The sequence below is a fragment of the Labrus mixtus genome, chromosome 8, assembly GCF_963584025.1.
Source record: "Labrus mixtus chromosome 8, fLabMix1.1, whole genome shotgun sequence".
Taxonomy (NCBI): domain Eukaryota; kingdom Metazoa; phylum Chordata; class Actinopteri; order Labriformes; family Labridae; genus Labrus; species Labrus mixtus.
This window is the reverse complement of record NC_083619.1, coordinates 10,214,657-10,236,036: the sequence shown is the minus strand read 5'-3', so window position 1 is coordinate 10,236,036 and position 21,380 is coordinate 10,214,657. Positions and strand designations below refer to the sequence as shown.

The window sequence follows — 21,380 nt, the reverse complement described above, 5'->3', positions numbered from 1 at the left end:
AAACATGATAACCAACTGTGTGTTTTCTAACCAGGGACACTGCTAAGAAAAAACAACAGAGGAGCGACTGTAGGACTGTGGGGATTGTGGACAAAAGCCAAGTTGGAGGCTACGGAAATATCTCCATCAGAAAAAACTAAGCTCTAAAATATGTTGACAGATTTGTGTTTTTTTATTTGTTTTAAACCAGCTATTTCCCCCCCTAAAAAACAATTACAAATACAAACAAACATTGGTCAAGCTGATTTTTTTAACAGTCTGCTTTTTCGTGATGATAGTAACTCTGAATGTGCTACTGACATGAACATTACAAAATAAAGTTTATATGGCCTACTATAATCTCAACATATTGTCTTATGTCTTCTTCTCGTGTTGATACACATCAGATGGCATCACAATCAGCCATGATTTATGCAATTATTTAAACCTAACCTGTTTTCTACTGTGGAAACTCAAAAGGTCTTTGGTGAGAGAAGGCCCAGGTTAAGGACTGATTGAGATGCTGCAGAGCTCTTGATGATCCAACAGATGGCAGTCAGAGTCTGAGCTGGAACTCATAATAAACTGTATTAGCACAAGGGACCAACAGCCTATATGGAACATTATTATAGGGTTAACTTCATAATCAACTAGTCATCTTTATGATGAACACCAATCTGCTGGGACTAGGTGGTGAGAAAGAGGGTTACAAAGGGAGGCAGAATGAGGGAGATAGATAGACACAGACAAGCAGACAGACAGACTGAGCAGGATATAATATAGAACTGCAAAGCTGAGAAACTCACACAACTTCACATGATGCTTATGTGGTTATTTCTATACAATGAACACATGAAGATTTGTTGATCATTTAATGGTCAGGGGAAAAATATTTAACATTTTTGTTTTCAAATATTTCAGATCAACTTGAAGCCTTCATCTTAACATTATATGCAGTTACATTTGTGACTTTTTTTTATGAAGATTAAACTTCTCCATTTCCCTCTGATCTTTTAACGAGCAAAAATGTTGAGTATGAACAGACTCAGTGGTGAAGAGCCAGATGGCGTGACAAGGCGGGCCGAGAAAGATAGAAGGAAATCCAGAGAGAGACAGACAGGGAGACAGAAGGACATACATTAGAAGACAAAAAAACCCTCATCAACAACATAACAATAGATCATTAGAATTACAGTAATGCTGCAGTATCATATGCAGAAATATGATGAAATGTATTCGACTAATGTGCGTGACTGCTTTAAATAGTTGTAGCAGTTGGAGAAAAGGAGGTCCTTTAAGTGACTGTGTTCTTACATAATGCCGATCTCTGACCACAGCAGCGTGGACTATCAGGTTGATATCTGGTGTGTATACAGTCACATGGATTTCCGTTCAAAAAAATTCTGTGAGAAGTCAAAAACATAATTTAAATGAACACGTGAAGTAACAATAGCAGTAATTTAGTAGAACTGTATTCACTGCAATGCAAGACATAGAAAAGTGACTTTAAACATTTGACTTTAGTGAAAGTAAATGATGCAACAACTGTCCACTTCATTGATCTGTGTTTACAGGAGCCAAGATTAAGCAAAATACTTGTGTTTGTACTTACTTGTGCTGACTTCCGAGCAATAGTGTGATGTCAGTAACGCAGTGTAATGTTGACTGTTTCTTAACATGTTTGGAAAAAGGCCCGTGATAATTATTAACTGGTCTATTTGGGAACTGGCTTGTAGGCACTGCTTTATCGAAGTATTTCACTTCTTGACAAAATGTGTGTGAGATATCTCCACTGTGTTCTCCTGGTTTGTTTCCTGTACGGTAAGAACGTTTTATCCTATCACTTGGAATGTCTTATATTTGTTAAATATACTTCTCATGTGTATATATTGTTGTGTTTCAGCTCAAAGTGCAGCTCAGCCTTGTGCTGCTCCCCGCCTGGGTGGTGGTTATTTTGTCCCTGAACAAGAAACGTATTCTCATGGAACAACACTAAAGTATGCTTGTGATAATGGACGTAAACCCGCTGCGGAGGGTTGGTGGGCTACAAGCACATGTCAGAATGAAAAATGGTTTCCTGAACCACAATGTATCGGTAAGATATTTATGAATATCTCTGTGGGGTTGTCTGAAGATGTTTGAGGTGGGTCAAAACCTTTTACATTCTTCTTACAAATGATGTCATTAATTGTCTTTATACACACAAGAGAAACTTAGGTATGCCATTTCAAATCAAAGGAAATTATTTTCAGATTATTCCAGATAATCAAATAAAGTTACAGCATGAAAGTGGCACTTTGCATCCCTACACGAGAATGCTGCTCGTCTTAAATACAAGTGTTATGTAGCTGCTCTCTGTTTTTGGAGCAACTTTTCGACTTTGACTTCTATATTTTGTTTTTTTGTTTCCTGTTTGTCTTGTTGTTTTTCTCTTATAGTTTGAATGTTGTTGCTGCTACAATGATTTAGTTTCTCATCAGGGATTATTAAAGTAATCATATTATTATTTGTTTATTTAACAGGGACACATTCAGTAAACATTAGTGAACAAGTACAAAGTAGATGCCATGCATAAAGGTTTCTAGCCTTGGCTAATTTGTATATTATAGTGTTGGTAACAACAACATGTTTATATTTGGACCCTTTTATACTTAAGAATATCACATGAGAGGGGTGCTACTGAATATCAGCCCGGCCTCCTATAGCTTTAGACCACAGGGAGAGTGCAGGAAGCAAGCGTGCTGATATTCAGTTTAATGGCACGACTGCGAGGAGAAGAAGAAGAAGAAGAAGAAGAAAAAGAAATACTTCATTAATCCCACGAGGGGAAAATCAATACATTACACTCTGTTATTGAGACATGCTGCGCACACATAGGCTGAAATACATGCACAAACATGATCCTATTGACATGCATAACTGGAGAGATGTCAGAGTGAGGGGGCAGAGGGGAAATATTCGTAAGAGTCATATTAAAATGTGTGTGAAGGTCATTTGTTTGTTTGTTTACACAGAAATAAACGCCTGCATTCCAATAACAGTCCCCAATGCAAAATACACAGAAAACTCAGACGGTTGGTACGAGGAGCAGGACAAAATACGGGTAACATGTGACGAGGGATATGAACCGAAAAAGAGGGACGCCACAGCTGTTTGTCTCAATGGAACCTGGACCTCTGTGCCTGTCTGTGAGAGTAAGTGTGTTCCTCCAGTCACCCAAACCAATAACAGAATAAGATCAGTGTCCAAACCAACGCAATCTTTTCCTGTTCCTGCTAAAAAAAAAATCTTTAATTGTTTACAGAGAGCATCCTTGCATGTGGTGAACCCCCTCAAATCCCCCATGCAGTCATTGTTGGTCAGAGATATCAGGAGGTGTTTGCTGCAGACTCCAAAGTTAGATATGAATGTGAAGATGGATACTCTGTGGAGGGAGCAGAGAGCAAAAAAAACATCTTCTGCTTATCCGGAAACTGGAGTGAAGGCCCAAAGTGCAGTAAGTGAACTAACCGCTAAGATGTAAAAAACTTCAAGACCTCTCAGAACGTAAAAAACATTAAAACATGTTAAAAACATTGCTCCGTGGTGCTAGTAGAGGTTAATGCTCAGCAGGGTCCTTTCTACTGTCTTTATTCATTTTTATCGTCCACACTGCAGCTGCTCTCAGAAGAAAAAAAAAACACTTCTAAACTTATTGGCCTTCACTTATCAAACGTATGTACGGCAGAAAAATGGGTGTACGGTCATTTCCACGCAAAGTTCGGCACTTATCAATTTGGACGTGAGCGGAGGGTACGCTCAAATCTCACGCCAGGTCTCAGTTCGTGTACGCACGTTTTCAACTCAGTGTGGACTTGTGCTGCAGCGAATCTGTCTGTGTCAGAGAATAATTAGATCATACTATAACAGTGCTTGTTAAGACGGATAGATAGAGGTTCACAGATTTACTGTTAGATAAGATATCTCAAATGTATTTTATATTACGCTCCACCTCAAACGATCTCTGTAGGCTAATTTGCTTTTTAAATAATGTTGAGCATCGCCAGCTGTCAGGTGATTTATTTAGTTGTGTGTTTTATTTGATGAATTTTTGTTTGTTTAATCGAATTACTTCAAAGATTAAAGATTAGAGAGGCTGCTTTCAGTAAATACATGTTAAACGTTCATGCGCACAGGAATATCACTGCAGAAAATACTGAGACAAATTAAAACAGAAAAACTAAAAACATTTACTTTAACAGGACAGAAAAACTTCCAGAGGACAGTACATACAACTTTTAGCCTCTGAATATGAAATATTTAGGGATACAGAACATCATCATTAGATCATAACTAATCGGTATGTCCAGAGATTAAAATAATAAATACGCTGATGTGCCACATGCGTAATTGCGCACAGCAGACGCACATAGGCCAGAGACTACATGTGACATAATAACGAATAAAGAAATCCAGGGGGCTGTAAGACGGAGTCAGGAACTTCTTTTATGTACGTGTTAAATTCTTATGTTTGGAAAGAAGGCTAATCGGATGAGAAGTGCACATTGTACAGCGTTTGATCAAACACTTTATTCATGTGATGCAGGACGTTTCAGGTTTCTCTTCTCTTTTAAAGTCTCATTAATGGCGAGCTGCCAGTGCAGCCGACGTTATCCGACACAGATGCAGGTTCGCCTGTACCACTTGTGCCTAATATTGAGGCTGAACCGATGAAAGAAGCCACTCGCTCCACGATCTGGGATAATTTCAGGTGGGGTACGGCTGGCGTCCTCTGGTCCGCTCCGGGTGCTGCTTCTTTTAAGACCCCCAACACTAGGTTACATTGTAGGGATCGTATGGTCTGACAAGGTTTTTTAAACTAAAAGTATTTTAAAAAATTATATTATAGGCTAGATTATGTACGTTACATATCAAATTAAATTAAATATTAAAAACTCCGCTGGAGTTCGTTTATCCACACCAACACTGATGAGATTTCCATGCAGGCGTATTTCTTCTGAAGCTCTTTAATCCTACATTTCAGGCTGCCAAACAACACAATGTTATTCTTCTTTACTTCTCTCTGTTATGGTGTCACTCAGGTCATATCTCGTTTCTCTTCTTTGCCGTATTACGTATCTCCATGCCGTAAACTCTGAGGGTGAGGACAGGTGAGCCGTGAATATATAGGGGCGTGGTATTTAAATGACGATCGTTTCCAGCCACCACACTTATCAACACCCGGTCTTGCGTACGCTGTGATCAACCAGATACGCACGTTTCATAGGTCCCACGTGGACTCTGTCGTACGATGATTTCTACACCCAAATCTACGCTGGTTTCTACACCAGATTGATAACTGAGGGCCATTGAGAATACCCCTCCCATCAGAAGTAAAAACATGAACTGACTCCAAAGGTTTTAATAACAAAGCGAAACAATGGCTTAAACAAAGGCAAATCTGCAAATACTAAATACATGTGTTTTATAGCACAGCATATTTTACTCCTCTTTTCTTTTTTTTGTTCATAGCTGTTATTTCAGTTATTATTATTTATTCTCATTCTTATTCATCGTCATCATCAATTTGCTTGTCTATGTCTGACTTATTTACTTTTATGCATCTATGTCGCTGAGTCTCTATGTCTACTGCAATCGTCCATTTCCATGTCTATTTTACAGCCTTGTTGTATCATGTGTGTTATTTCCTAAAAGCCTAACCAGGAACAGGGAGTGTCAATTAGCCATGGCTAGAAGTCCTATGTACATTGCATCAGTTGCACTTTAATGAAGATGTAACAATGCCTACATGAATAGTCCCTGACAAATAAATTAGGAGCTGAACAGTCAAATATTTCCCTCAAGAGTCTGTAGACATAAGGTGACCAGAAAGTCAATCTTTAATCAATATTTCTTTAAACTCAGAGTTACAAATTTCTACATAAACAGGATTAAAATGAAAATATAAATAAACACAGCTTTGACTTTACAAATGTGTTTTGGAAGCTGAGTAACAGTCCAGGAGTTTTCTTTGTCCTTAATAAACCACCATTTAAATCATATAAAATATAAGAATATACTACAATTGATCTATATATCTGTTTCACTCTCAGTCAGAGGAACCAGACCAGGTAGTGGAGGAGGTGAAGGACAAACTACATCTTCTGACAGAACACAACCTGCAGGTGGAGGTAGGTAACAGACATCAACTGTATGAGATGAAAATAAGTTTGTCCATGTATCTGATCTGAACACACTTTATTTACTTGTAAATAATGCATATTTCAAGTAATGTTTGATCCTTTGAGGCAGCAGACCAGGTACTGGACAGGGTGGTTCTGCAGGTAGGGGAAACATTCCATCAGCTGGCAGTGCGGTCCGGCCTGTGGGTGGTAGGTGTACATTTGTATGAATAAAATGTTAAAAATGGAGAATAGAAGCGCCTCTGACAAATGTGCTAAGTACTATTGTCCATTTTGGATGATTTAGCAAAATATCTTGGGTCTGATCATCATTTCCTGTAAAAAAAAAAAAAAAAAACATAGAAATATATATATGTATATATATATATATTTTTTTTTAATGTGTTCTCTTCCTGATGAAGTCACCCAGGATTCATGTCTCCTTGAACAGTACTTTGAATTAATATATATTTTTAATTTTTAAGTTCATAATCTATATTTATATAATTTAGATTTATATGACCACAATTTCTTGATGTATATAAATCCATATTCTAGTGTTGGAGTTTATTTGAAGGTTATTTCTTTTTTGATGCTTTGATAACCTGCTGCTATAATAATGTCAAAGTTTGGGGTCAATGAAGTATAAATCCATCCATCTATGTCTATCTTTTCACTTTTGTTTCTTAGTCAAAAACTGTGGAACTTTCCCCACGGTTGCCAACGGTGAAGTAGTGGAATCGAACGAATCGTTTTTGAAGTACAGCTGCAAAATTTTTTACAAACTAGTTGGTCCAGAAACAGTGCTGTGTTATGGCGATGGCACATGGTCCGATATACCCATCTGCAGAGGTATAAACAAGTCTATTATAATAGTCTGGTACAGATTTGTATGATGGGGAGAGAGGGGTTTGTTGAAAAAAATAGCTCTGTTTTCTTTTTGTGCAGATGCCTACTGTGCTGTGAACACTGATGAACATCCACTGTTAGTTTCAGTCGGAAAAGTCTTTATAAAAGAGGGAGAGGAAAAAGAATTTGACTGTGTGCATCAGGAAGAGTGGTGGTTTGATAATTACTCTGTGGGCAAGTGCACGACTGAAGGACTGAGTTTACAGAAATGTAAGTATATCTTCAAAGCTCATTTCATATGTTTCAGCTAAAATAGAACTACTTCACAGAGACATCTTTCTTTTCTTATTATCACTTGAGATAAGTGAGTGCTGGTCACCTGCGAGATCATTTCACTGATTGTCCTTTCGACAACACATTGACTTAACTTCCATCTTCACATCAACATGATGAAGGTCTTTATGTCTCCATTTAAGTTCCAACTTTTTTTATTTTTGATCATTTTTGACCAATCAATGAAAGGATTTGTCCCAAACTTCCAATATGTAAAATCTGCAACCTGGATCTACCCGGCCCCAGTTCTTTAAAGTTAATTTCATCAGATTAAAATTATCATGTCGAATCAAACCTTAAAAACAGATTGTTTAAAAGAAAAAAAAAGCGAAGTCTGGGTTGAACAATCCTGTTTTTAATTTATTTGGATTAAAAGCCCCCAGTTTGTGCTTCAGTATTCAAAAACTCTGAGTAGGATTGGGATAACTGTGATGTAGTAGTAGTAAATATTTCACAACACTGTTAATACAAAACAGACACTGTGTTATTTAAAGCTCTTGAGAGAATCCTCCCGTTTGTGTGGATTTTGGCGCCCCCTTGTGAAGTATGAAGTCCCATTAAGAGCACTGGTTCATTGTCAAGAGTTCAGTTAGCAGATTGATACCATGCTCATGTCTGTACGTCATAAATAAAGCTACAGCTAGCAGCCATTTAGCGTAGCTTAGCATAAAGAACAAAGACACAGCTGGCTCTGCGTGCCAACACTTGTAAAGTTCACAAATTAAATGTTAAAGAGTCTTGTTCCTTTAATCCACACAAAAATGATGATAAGATGTCACAAAGACTTATATCTTGACTATTGCTTAGCAGGAAGTCTTGTCTTGTTTATTTACTCTCAAGAGGAATAGATTAACTTTGTTTAAAGAATCAGAATGAACAGAACAATAGATGTTGTATGTTCCTTTGTTTTTTTCCAAGCATTCTTCTATTTATCTAAGATAGCCGCCTGTATTACCCACAATGCAAGTCAACATTTAACTATTCAACCTGTCAGACAGGTGTGTTATTTCCATACTAGCCTCTAGCCTCAAGCAAAGTAATGAAAAAGTCTAAATCCGGTGAAGTCTGTTGCCCTGACTTATTTCTAACTCCAAACATTTGTTTTCTTTTTGTTTGTTTTTTTTGCAACTCAATAAAAGGAGACTCAGGTGACACCACTTCAAACATGATCTGATTACTGACAGTTTTCATCAGAGCCACAAACAATATAAACCAATTTTTTAGCATCCACAGTGGTCAACGCAGGAGCAAATATCAGAACATGTATCCATAAGCTGAATCCCAAAGGTTTCTGCAATGTTGTTTGTGGTGTACAAAGATTCATATTCACTGCTGTGCCTCTCTGTGACTGTTTTCAGGTTGTGCCAGGGCGCAAATAAAGTTTGTGAGTGTTAATCATACATCTACTTTTTAAAAGAAACAATGTATTTCTGCTATTTGTCCTACATTTTGACCCGTCTCATAAGAAGCACTACAACTGTTTAGTGTGTTCTGCATGTATATACTGTATATCCATTCATTTTAAGTACATTTACTGTTATTGTTTATAACTCCATGTATCTTGTATCCAGAAAACTTGCTCAGGCGTTCTTGCATAAGGGAGGATTCTGCTGCTTCAAGATTTGTTCATTATTGACTGAAGACAAACACCAGACACTTTCAGAGGACAATAATGTTTGGATTATGCAGTTACTCACTTTGCCCACTTTTCAAGATGATCCCCTCATGCTAAGATGATGGAGGGGCTTTACTTTGTCTACAGAAATAACAGCTATGCATGATGAGCATTTATAAATTGTACTCAATAAAATCTTTGTGACGATCACAGGGTCAATGATTCACAATCATCCGAGTTTTTGAGAGCTGATTTTATTGGTCATTGAAACACGGTTTGAAAAGAGCACTGTTTCAGAATGTTAAGAAATAAAACTTTACAAGTAATTCTGTGCAAATGCCAAAGAAAAACAAAATCCATCAGCAAAACAAGCTTAAGATGCAACAGTTACTATTTCAAGTATTATCTTTAGCTTTACAATTTAATTTCCATCTGTTTTTTAATTAATTTCTTACCAAAAGCAGATTGAATAGAACAATTTTTTGTAATATATATATATATTTGGCCATTTTGTGCTTTTATGGAGAGATAGGTCAGTGGATAGAGTCGGAAATCAGGGAGAGAGAGAGAGTAGGGAATGACATGTCGGAAATGAGGCAACCCGCTTGGAGGACCACAGCCTCATTTGACTTTAGAGTCATTGATTAACATAAGGAATAAAGGCGCTCCTGTAAGCTCAATAGTGTAATACCCAGATAGAGCACACCTTCCTGTCCTTCTGTTTCAAAATGGGAACCACTCCTACCAATTTACAGGCACTGTCCCAGACCTCCATGTGACACTGAAGAGATGTGTTAGCAAAGAGCCCAACACACTGTCAGGAGCATTCTCCCTGCCACTGAAGAACACTTTGACTACCTCAGAGACCACTGCCAAAGATGGTTGAGACTTCCACTGGAGCATTGAAATGTGCCACTTCATCAGATGGCATGCTACTTTGGTTCAGTTCTTCCTTTAAGTGTTTTTACCACAGTTCAACATCCTCAGTCAGCAGCTCTCCAACCCTGCAGAAAACAGCAGTAAACAAGCCCTGCTTTCCTTCCTTGGTTCTTGAAACTGTAAGAACTTCCTTGAGGACAGCCAAAACCCCCTATCCATAGCCTCCCAGCCTCTTCCCACACCCAGGTTTTAGCTGGAGTCTTCCGGCCCATCTGGTGCTTTTCTGCTGGGTTATCTGAGTCTGAAAGATTTCTTCAGATTCAATGGCTGCTGTCATAGCAGGCACCAACACTTATTGAGAGCCAAAAGAAAAGGGGCTCAAGCTCCTGTCTTGCCATCTCTCCTTAATACTTTTGTCCTGGCAGATGAAGTATGCCACCTAGCTGTACCTGACCTTACTTTTATGACATTGTAATCAAACATATTTGATGTCAAGAGAAAAAAACAAAGACATTTGTGAGACTGTTCTCATCTGGATAATCATTCACTACATGACCAAGTCTGCCCTCCAATACCTAACACCATACACTGTATTTCTACTGTTCAGTCACATGTTTTAAAGTGGATGAAAGAGGTGCAGAGCACAGGGAGATCCAGCAAGTTGGCTCATAGACCGACAAGGAGACTCAAAGGCAATCTTTTTCATAACATCATAATCATCCATAACAATCCATAACAATTCTTGTATTTAAATCTAAAGTATGGTCCCTGTGCTGTGCCAATCAAATCGCCTACAACTTTCTGTCACAAGTTTCCTCTGTGTTACTGCAGGCTAACCTTTGCCCTGAATGTGTTTGGTATTTCATTATGCTGACCTCTGATCACAGCAGTCCGGGAAATCATTTGGAAATCTGGACTCTAAACAAATGAATCTCTGTTGTGGTTTGACAAACATGGGAGAAACTCAAAAATGCTGCAATGTTTGCTGAATGTTTCAACTGTCAAATGTACTCAATTTAAGTTGAAACTAAAGACTTTAACCACATTTAGTTTATTAATCAACATCTTTATCATGATTGAATCAGCTTTCAGATTATGACCTTTAAATGTATTTGCGATCTCTCTAAGTTCCCATTGTCTGTATGCACATAGCACAATATGAATATGATGTAATGGTTGTAAAATACTCAATCATTATGACTACATTGATTAAGTATTCTATAAATGTTCATTACTGTCTTGTAATGATCTTTATATGTCATAACTCTGACTTATGTTAACATTATGATGAGAGACCGGTGTGTTGAACTGTTTTTACCCCCGAGTGTGTCTGCAATGTTGTTTGTTTCATTGGATCAGTGTGTGTGCTTGGAGAAACGAGGGGTGTCAGAGTCACAGATACTGACTGTTTACTCCACATTTCTTCACTTTTTGGGGAAGTGCCCTCAACAATCATTAACCTGTTCTGATTTGAAATGGGCTCTTCACTCTAACATTTTTATTCCTGACAAAATGTGGGTGAGATATCTCGGGTTTGTTATTCTTTTCGGCCTTCCAGGAGCACTGCATGGTAAGAACATTAGACTCTATCACCTAACATTTACATTGGTTTTTTTTGTTTTTTATGATAGTGTTGTGCTCTTATTTTTACTCATCTTTTTGTGCAGCTCAGCCTTGTGGCGCTCCAGGCCTTGATGGTGGTTATTTTGTCCCGAAACAAGAAACGTATTCTCATGAAATTGAGATAACTTACGCCTGTGATAGTGGACGTAAACCTGCAGTGAAGGGATGGTGGGCAACAAGCACATGTCAAAACGGGGTCTGGTCTCCTGAACCGCAATGTATAGGTAAGTGTTTGTTTGAATGAGACATTGAGAGCCTGTAATAGCGCTTGGCATGCTAAACTGTATGTAATGTTCATGTTTTATGTTTGTTTGTTTTTTACCTCACAAAGTCATCAATCTGTCAATTTATGAAACTTTAGTCTGAAACGGCTTCCTTTAGCAAATGTTATTACATTTCTTAATGCAACTCTTCTGTGGTGAGCTTTATACTATGTGCATGAAGAAGCAACATTTTCATCCTCTGTCTGTTATATGCAACCAAATAATCATTGAGTTTTTGGTCGAAAGCAGCGTCTAACAGAAATAAACCCAAAAGTAAATGTCACATATTAACATATGTCTTTAACTTTTCTTCAACCTGATGTGGTGTCCTCAGTTGTTGATATGTTTGATGATGAAGAAATTCGCCGTTGAAACCTGACTTGCTTTTAAACAAAATTATTTATTAACAAGTTGCAGGATCACTGAACACGTCTGCCCAGGAGAGTCATGAAGCCAAATAATGATCTCTCGCGAACATACAGAAACTCTGGTACTTATGGACACACCTCACAGGAGAACAACATATGGACATCTGCTTTTCAGGACCACCCCTCTCCATACAACTGTGGGGGTTTAGATAGCTTAGATATATGCATGTCATAAACTTAAAGGACAACACAGGTCACAGATCCAATCTCTTGACCAGATGTGGTCCCCACATCCTTAAGGAGTTAACCTATGTCCCAGGAATTTCAGACACTTCAGACACTTCATATTCCCTGCGAGACTAGTCTCAAAAACAAGAAAAAGATACAATCATGATGTTAATTGGCCCCATAAGAATCACATAATAACACACACAGAATGCTTATGTTATACCCTTCTGTCCATGCTTAACCTTAGCAATATAGTAAAATATTTATTTGTGGAGTGTGAGAGCGAAAAACCCATCAGGCAGCTAACTTTCTTTATTATCCATCAAACAATCTAGACAGGAAAACCCTCTGCCCCAGGCAACCACATATAGTACTCCAAACCAATTAAAAATAAAAGGGTTCTGAAAACTTTATAGGATGATATATAAATGCATACATTTAAACCCTCAGAAATAAAATCTAAAAATTTGTCCAAAGTCAGGCTGGTCGACCCATCGCAATGGACCTTTCCCTACCTAATACCACTTTCCCTAAGGATCAATAAAGAAAGAGAACAACTGAGGTCCCAATATATGCATCTTATACGGTTCCAGAAAACTCCAATACTAATCCAAATAATATGTTTTACTAAAAATATCTACTATATAGTAAAAAGTACAGAATATTTATCAATAATACAAGTTACATTGTAATAAAGAAATCCAATACTATAAAAACATACATAAAACATACGTATATATATCAAACTGTTGCCTTTTAGCAGCATCAGCTTCTACCATAATAAACCTTCAATGATTTTTCAATCGAAACCCCTCATCATGATGTCCTCATTCAGGGTCCGCTGTCCATTTCCATCCTCCATTTTCCTAAGTTTGGTTGTTCAAGTCCATTAGGCTGGAAGGATCTCTGGACAATCAGCCACCCTTACATTGGTCTCCCAAATATTCTCCTGGGAAGAAAAATCAACAACCAGTATCTTTGCACATACAAAAACATCAAAAATATATTCATTTATGTATCATACTTTCACATTATCCCACTACATGATTAACATATATATGATTAACATATTCAATTTTCCCCCCTTTTATCCATTCACTCCTTATTCAAAATAATAGTGAGTCAATGATGAATTCAGATATTCAAAATGAATATTTCTCTACCAGCTCTTGTCCAATCTTTATGACCTCCTCATCTTCGCTTAGACCATTACTACTCAGTAGCGGCATCTGAATGTTTTCTCCCGGCATCACAACTCCTACCCATCTCAATATCATAGCCTTAGCAAAGGTCAACAACAGCGTACAAAAACAAAACATCACACACAGTGATAGAAGAGCAGCCACCAGAATCTGAACCACTATAGCTCCTACTGGTCCTAATTGGTCTTGTAACCAAGCATTAGCAGACCATCCTGCTCCTTCTGATGGACCAAATGAATCCCTTATAAGTTTCAATGCATCTATGACACTAGTCATATTGTCAGCAGCATCAGGGATCAAAGTATAACAGGCGTCTCCAGTTAAATTTAAAGCCACGCAGAGGCCACCTTGTTTGGCCAAAATATAATCAAGAGCCATGTCATGTTTCAGCAACGTTAATCGATGACTCCTCTGAGTATTTGACAAATATTCAAAACCTCTTGTGGTCTCATTTGCAAAACCTTGCAGGGTATATGTATCAATATGATCAGCTAAGAATGTAACACCATACCATGGAAACAATCCTATACCCCATTTCTCTCCCAAACTTATCCTCCAATGATAAGACTCCAAATTGTGAAATTGTGCCAAATCTCTTTTCTTTCTACTGCCAGAGATTGTCGTAGAGTTATCCTCATCAGACCCTTGTCCCTTCTGAATAACAAAAACATCATACGGAAGTTTCAACTGTGCCATATAACAACATCCAACCCAACCATAAGGTAAAAATAAGTATGCCTTATCACCACAAATCCACCAAATATCTTTAAATGTTCCTATGGTAAAATTACCCGGTAAAGTTTGATTCTTTACACTTAGAGTTCTACTCAGCCGGCGATGTGGTGCATGAAAGGTCACTGTATACGGGTCATCAACAGCCCTCTGATCACGTCGTCCAAATTGCATCATATAGTTATTACATTCTGATATTCCCATAAACATACCATCTCCACCATGAGTATCATTTGAACAAAAACAAGATCTAACCTTCGCAGGTGTCACTTCCATAGGATCAGGGACTGCTGTCGTAATATCTTCATACTGATAAAGAAGATTTATATATGATAAGTCCTTCAACCAAGCACAAATACCTCGAGGTGTATATAGATGCACCGATACAGCCATCCAAGGATCCCTTTGCGCTCGTTGCTTAAATACCAGCCATGATAACGCATAATTTTGACATTCAGAAGTCAAAGGTTCCGGTACCGTCTCTTGCCCACAGGTCTGCAATTTGCAACACAGAGGAATCAAACCCATAAGCTTTCCACTGGGTTTCTCGCTTCTCTAATGCATGACGATGTTTAGTCATGCCTTCTGATGTCCCATCAGCATCTATAAAACCATCAATCTCATCTGACATAGTCATCTGAACAAGTTCAGCTGAATCCACATCAGTCTTCTCAGCAATTGGTCCACTAATTTCAGATCTCTCCCTGCTATTATTCAAACTACCTTCCAACTCTAGCACACACTCCTGAGTTATGTTTACCAAATCCTTAAATAATGGAGATGTTGTGATAGATTTCAACATCATACCTACAGACTTTGTAGGAACTAGGCCTTCTACCACAAGCATTATCTTACGAGTTCTATACCCTTCTACCCAATAATTGTGATATGGTACAAATTTAAACTCTGGATCCAAATAAGTGCATGTATATTCTCCCTGATCTTCCCATGTAACATTGATTAAGATAAGTGTACAGTCATCTACAACCCTAAACATCTTTATGTGATTATACAAAATATACTTTCTTTGATCATGAGGCACACTATTAACGTCAGGTTCTGTTAGCACTATGTCTTCACCACGAGTATTTTTCCAATTAGGGGGATTTTTACCATCATTATTCCATTTTCCACATTTACATGGAAGTTGAGCTGAATTCCCTAGTGTAGTTTCTACTCTAGTCCTCGTAACGTTTTGGTCTAACCTTTCTTCGGGTTGGCCTTGGACTCCTTGGTCCAACTGGGTCTGTGGATTTTCCTGAAGAGGCATCACAGCCCTCTGTTGTTTCTGGGACATGTTGTAAATCAATGTCACCAAATCATCTTTCTTGCTCATGGACTGACAAGTCATCCCTGGCATCATCAAAAGTGTGATCAAAATCATCATGCATACCCACAGCATAGTCAATCCCTTCTTCTGGATCTTGACCTTGGAGGTCCCCATGAACCTCTGCTGTTTCTGCAGTTTCTGTTGGCTCTCTTGAGCTTTCAACATCTCGGTTCTGTGATCGTGGCACCTCTTCTGTTGGCGCTTTAATACAATGTGATAAATGATACCAGGTAGGAGACCCTTTAACCTGGACTGCAGTTCCTGTACTGCGAACAACTTCAAATGGTCCTTCGCGGCGTTCGTTAAACCACTTCCTCCTAAACACCTTCACGAACACCTTGTCTCCAGGTTGCACTGCGTTCCTCTTTTGCTCATCAAATCTCTCTTGCACCTCCTCTCGTTTTTGCCTGTCAGAGACATATGTGTGTATTCTCTTATGCAAAGCAGCCATGTAATCAACATACACTTGCATTTCATCTTCTAACAGGGCTAAACTTGGACCCTTTCCACTTGTGCGCAAACAAGGTGTCAGCATCCGTCTACCCATTGCCAACTCATGGGGTGTCATGCGTAAATCACGGAGCCCACTTGAACGACACACCATTAACGCTAACAGAAGCGCCTCTACCCAATTCAGACCTGTATGTTGGCAGATATTAACAATGCGTTTTTTTAATTCATTTTTTCACAAACACCATGGCTTTGCGGATGATAAACAGCTCCTAGACGTTGTTTAATTCCCAATTTTAGCAGAATCAGACTTACTGTTTTATCCACGAACTCTTTCCCATTATCTGAGGATATACGGTCTGGGAGTCCCCAACTGCTTATGACATCACGACACAAAAACTTGGCAACAGACTGAGCATCTTTCCGCTTGGTTGGACAGGCCTCAGGCCACCTTGAAAATCTGTCCACAACAACTAGCATGTATCGTTTACCTCCTACCGGTCTTATCAGGTATGACTTATCATGTCAACAAAATCCACAGCTAACTCACGTATAGGACCTGTTGGCGTTGGAATGTAACAGGGAGGAACCAGCACACCCCTCCGAACATTGTTTTTTAGACAGATAGTACACCTGCCTATGACATAATCAATCTGCTCAAGCAAGTACGGTGCCCAAAAACCACATTCTTTCGTGATCTTTCTCCTAACCTCCCCCCTTGCAACATGGGCTAAACCATGTGCTTCCTGAATCATCAGGCCTAGCAGGTCTGGGGGCGCTACCATCAGTCCTTCATGATTTCTCCACAGGCCAATGGAATCTTGAGTGGCTCCTCGGTCTCTCCATAATTGTTTATCCATCACAGAAGCAGCTTCTTGCATTGAGACAACATCCCTGAGTGTAATGTTATCCTCCAAGTCCACTTCATGGGTGACCAGAAAAACTTTGCCCAATTTGTTTGCTCCTGTAACCGCCTTTGCAGCCTCATCAGCTGCTTTGTTACCTTGTGTGACCCTTGACATGTCCTTTTTGTGTGCCGCACACTTAGCCACCGAGATTTCTTTCGGCTTCATCATCGCATGCAACAATTTCATTATCTGAGCATGATGCTGTATCGGAGAACCATCTGTTTTCTTAAAACCCCGATTCTTCCACACTGATCCAAATAGGTGACACACATTATGTGCATACGCAGAATCTGTATATATTGTCACCCGCTTGCCTTCGGCCAACAGACATGCTTCAGTCAGCCCCACAAGCTCAGCAAGCTGTGCAGATGCAGGTTGTGGTATTTCTTCTGCTTTTTCAACAACAAACTCAGTCCCCTGGGCTTTGACTACCGCATAACCAGCACTCAATGCATCACCTACACGATAGCAGGACCCATCAGTCCAATACTCCACATCTGACTCATGCAATGGAAGAGCTTGCAAATCCGACCTGAGCTTCGAATATCTCTCTACTTCCTGAGCACAATCATGTGGCTCCCCATCCTCTGGAGTCTGCAAATTCTCAGCTGGATTTACTGTGACACACCTTACCAAGGTGACATCTTCCTGTTCTAAGAGCCTATGATAGTCTCTAAGCCTAGGCATAGTCAGTGTATATTTACCAAAATTCAGAAGATTTCTGAGACTATGGTGGGTAAGAATTGTCACAGGGTAACCCATAGTTACTGATGATGCTTTATCATACATTAAATAAACTCCCGCCATTGCTCTGTAGCACAGTGGTAACCCCAACTCTACTTCAGAATAGCCAGTAGAATAATAAGAAACAGGTTGAGGACTTGTCCCCGTACCTGTGGGCTGACAAAGAACTGCACATGCATATTTACCCCCAGTGGACGTAGACACATATAGCAAAAACTTCTTAGAATAATCTGGCAGCGCTAGCGCTGGAGCTTCCTGTAACCTCTGTTTAATCGTCTCAAATGCCACAAGACTTTCCTGCGTCCAGGTGAGATTACAATGGAGTTGAGCATTCCCAGTTTCTTTAATCATAGCCCTCAAAGGCCCTGTTAGAGTCGCATAGTCCTCCACCCATGCTGAAGAATATCCCGCAATACCAAGAAATGTCATCATCTCTCTGACTGTTCTGGGCTTCGGTGCCTTTCGAATGGCTTCCAAATGGCTGTCAGAAATGCCTCTTTGTCCCTGAGTTATTGTTTGACCCAGATACACCACCTTCTCCTGACAGTATTGCAACTTCTTCTGAGAAGCCTTGTGTCCTTTTTCTGCCAATAACTGCAACAATTTAATTGAGTCCTTGTGGCATGTTTCCTTATCTGGTGAACAGATGACAATGTCATCTACATACTGAATAACAGTACTTTTCAAAATCTGATCTAACCCTGCCAAATCATCTTTCAACACTTTATTGAAAATATGAGGGCTATGTTTGAATCCTTGAGGGAGCCTCTTGTATTTGAAAGCCTGTCCTTTATATGTAAATCCAAATAACCCTTGACTTTCCTCACTAAGTGGAACACTAAAAAATCCTCCACACAAATCTAACACTATGAAATGTATAGCGTCTGGGGGAATTTGGGCCAACATAGTATGAGTATCGGGCACATCAGCTGAGAAGTCAGCCACCACTTCATTTACTGCTCTTAAATCATGTGCCAAGCGATACGACTCATCTGGCTTCTTTAAAGGCAATATAGGTGTGTTACTCTGTGGATCTGAACATTTCTCCAACACACCTGCTTGCAACAGACCTTCAATTTGTGATTGCCTCCTCTTTTAGTGGGTATTGGCTCCTCCAAGGAGGTTTGCTTCCTGGTCAAAGTTCAACTTTCACCGGCTGGGCTGACTTCACAAGGCCAATATCAGTACTATGCCGTGACCACAAACATTCTGAGACTTGTTGCAGCATCTCCTCTGTCATGCTATCTGAGTCTAATTTAGCACTTAAACTTGACTCATGAGTCATTAGCACCACTTGTGGTTGACCCTGTCCTTGAGCTGAGATCATGATTTTCATGAACTGCTGATCTTCACTCATCCAGATAGCAGGATTCTCCTTTATTGGTGCAAAATGTATCTTCTCAGCTTCTGCCATCATTGCCCCTATATGCTTCTGTTCAAATCCTTCAGCAACCAGCAAAGTCACATGTGGAACACTTTCCTTAATGTCATGCTCCTTATTAAGATAACCATCACTGTTTATCTTCATTGCTGCTCCTTGTGGCCCCAAAATTATACAACATGAGTTAAGCTGAACCTGTTTAGGTTGACTGTTCAACCATTCTTCCGGATTTATTTGACCAGCTTTCTTAAAATATTTAAGCGTGCAGTGGTGTGGATACTCAGGGAGCTTAGCATTCGGCATATTTGCCACAATGAACTTTTCCCACAGCTTGGCCGGCTCCAATAGCTCTGGACTAAGATTTCCAATCCAGTACACTGAAGAAGTGTCAGTCTCTGGTGTCATAAATAGTTGTTGATAAACATCACTCGGCACATCCACCAGACAGCCGTCCGGTGTACACCGTATTGTACAATTCAGTTTGCATAAAGCATCTCTTCCCAAGAGTGCAATGGGCGTATGTTCTGACACCAATATAGGTATTGTGATTTTCCGATGTTTATAGCAGAGCTCAATTGGTTTTGTGAGAGGAATCTGTTTCACTCCCTCAAACCCGATCGTCCGTACCAATTGGTCAGACATGGGGAGATGTATAGCATCTTCAGGCCGAACACAGGTGAAAGCCGCTCCGCATTCCGCCATTACTTCTAATGGTCGATCATTGACTTTCACCACTATTTTTGGGTCTTTCTCCGGCCCTGACACTACCAGCTGACACCCCCCTTTCGAGTCTTCTGGGCACCCCTAGAACCCTGGCTCCGGGCCCCTGTAAGGGTTCACTGGTCCCATGAGTTCCCTTGGTTGTCCTCTGAAACCTCCTCTGAAGCCTCCTCTGAAACCTCCTCTGAAACCTCCTCCTGTTCTATCACAGTTGCGAGCAAAGTGGCCTATCTGACCACAATTATGACATGCTCCCGAAGACTGTTGGAAATTTCCTCCTCTACCTCTTCCGAAATTTCCTTGACCTCTTCCTCTCCATACCTGTGGTTGGCCAAAACCTGGCTGCGAAAAAGGGGCATTGGGGATCATGGATAATGGCTGGGGTGGCTGAAACTGGATCTGGTCATGCTGTGGTTGTGGTGGTAATTGAGTTGGTAGAGGCTGACTTTGGATAACCACAGCTTGTTTCTTCTCCTTCTTATTATTATCCACCAGCTGTAGTTGGTTAAGTTTTCTAAGAGTCTCCTGGTCCTGTTCCTTCTGGTCATGCTCCTTTTTCCGGATACACACCTTTTGCCATGCTTCCAAGACCAACCACCTCTGCCAGTTTGCTCCGCACTGGTAGGGGCAGTCCCTTCTGTATCTTAGCTCGCAAAATTGATTGCTCCATTCGATTAAAATCCGGGTCATTTCCTGTGACATTTCTCCACACTTGATGAGCCCTTGACACATAAGCTCTTGGGTTTTCCTGTGGGCCCAATGATTCAATGAGAATATTATCAGGGTGTACGTTTGTTGGAAATGCATCTCTCAATGCTCTCCACATCCGACCTCTACTTGCAGCCAACAATTCCGGATCATATACTACAGTCGCCACATATCTATTAAGGCCTGCCGCCTGCAGGATTTCCTCCATTGCTGGGACCCCAATGAGGCTAGCCAAAAGTCTCTTAATGTCTCCCATGGCAGGCTGTGTTCCCACCAAAACCTCTTCCAACTTTGAAATCCAAGGATGTGCTCCATCCTGAAGAGTGGGTAACTTTTCAAGTGTGTTTGACATGTCTGTACTTTGCCAAGGTTTATACTCTAAATTTTGACCTCGCACAATTACTGGACACATTTTATCGAGTCTCTTTTCTTTTCTTGGATGTAATACATACCCCGAAGTGTCAGACTTTTGAGACTTCTTCTGTATTTTCTTCTGTGTCATTTGCAGTTCCTGTAATTGCTTTTCCAATACTCACTGGGTTTCTGGACTGGTAGATTCACTTATGTTCACAAGGCATCTATCTATAGTCCTCTCAACCTCTCTTAAAGCACTGCATCCATCATCTTCCACCCCTGAACCGGCTGCTAGCGGGTAAAGATATGAAGGACCCTCTCTCTCTGAGTCTTCATCACCATCGCTCACATCTGTGACGTCCTTTCCTGGATCCACTCTTCTTACTGGCTTGTCTCCTTTTTTCTCCGCTTTAGCCAACATCCGTCTAACTGCCGGGTCATATCCACCAACAGCTTCGTCCGAATCACTCTCACTGTCATCCTCCATGTCCAGTCGTCTAAACCAGAGGTTCCCAAACTTTTCAGGTCGTGACCCCCAAAATAAGGGTGACAG

At 39.9% G+C, this 21,380-nt stretch overlaps 2 protein-coding genes across 6 annotated transcripts in view; both read left to right on the top strand.

Moving 5' to 3' along the window:
• Positions 1-1,607: 1,607 nt before the first annotated feature.
• On the top strand, positions 1,608-9,169 carry LOC132978850 (complement factor H-like). Of its 2 annotated transcripts, XM_061044191.1 has the most exons (10): positions 1,615-1,800; positions 1,883-2,074; positions 2,994-3,173; positions 3,284-3,475; positions 6,072-6,149; positions 6,267-6,350; positions 6,831-6,992; positions 7,089-7,259; positions 8,681-8,706; positions 8,894-9,169. In XM_061044191.1, the coding sequence occupies exons 1-10, from the start codon at positions 1,752-1,754 to the stop codon at positions 8,918-8,920; spliced, it is 1,161 nt and encodes a 386-aa protein (XP_060900174.1). In that variant the 5' UTR covers positions 1,615-1,751; the 3' UTR covers positions 8,921-9,169. The 2 variants fall into 2 exon arrangements, with proteins under 2 accessions (XP_060900175.1, XP_060900174.1); XM_061044192.1 differs by lacking the exon at positions 6,267-6,350 and having other exon boundaries at positions 1,608-1,800.
• A 2,018-nt stretch (positions 9,170-11,187) lies between these two features.
• Positions 11,188-21,380, top strand: part of LOC132978848 (complement factor H-like) — a 28,363-nt gene continuing 18,170 nt past the window's right edge. For 2 of the 4 annotated variants that reach the window (XM_061044186.1, XM_061044184.1), the window contains exons 1-2: positions 11,188-11,386; positions 11,484-11,663. In XM_061044186.1, the coding sequence (XP_060900169.1) occupies positions 11,329-11,386; positions 11,484-11,663 (238 nt within the window). In that variant the 5' untranslated portion in view covers positions 11,188-11,328. The remainder of the gene's footprint in view (positions 11,387-11,483; positions 11,664-21,380) is intronic. The other 2 variants (XM_061044185.1, XM_061044183.1) reach the window with 2 other exon arrangements.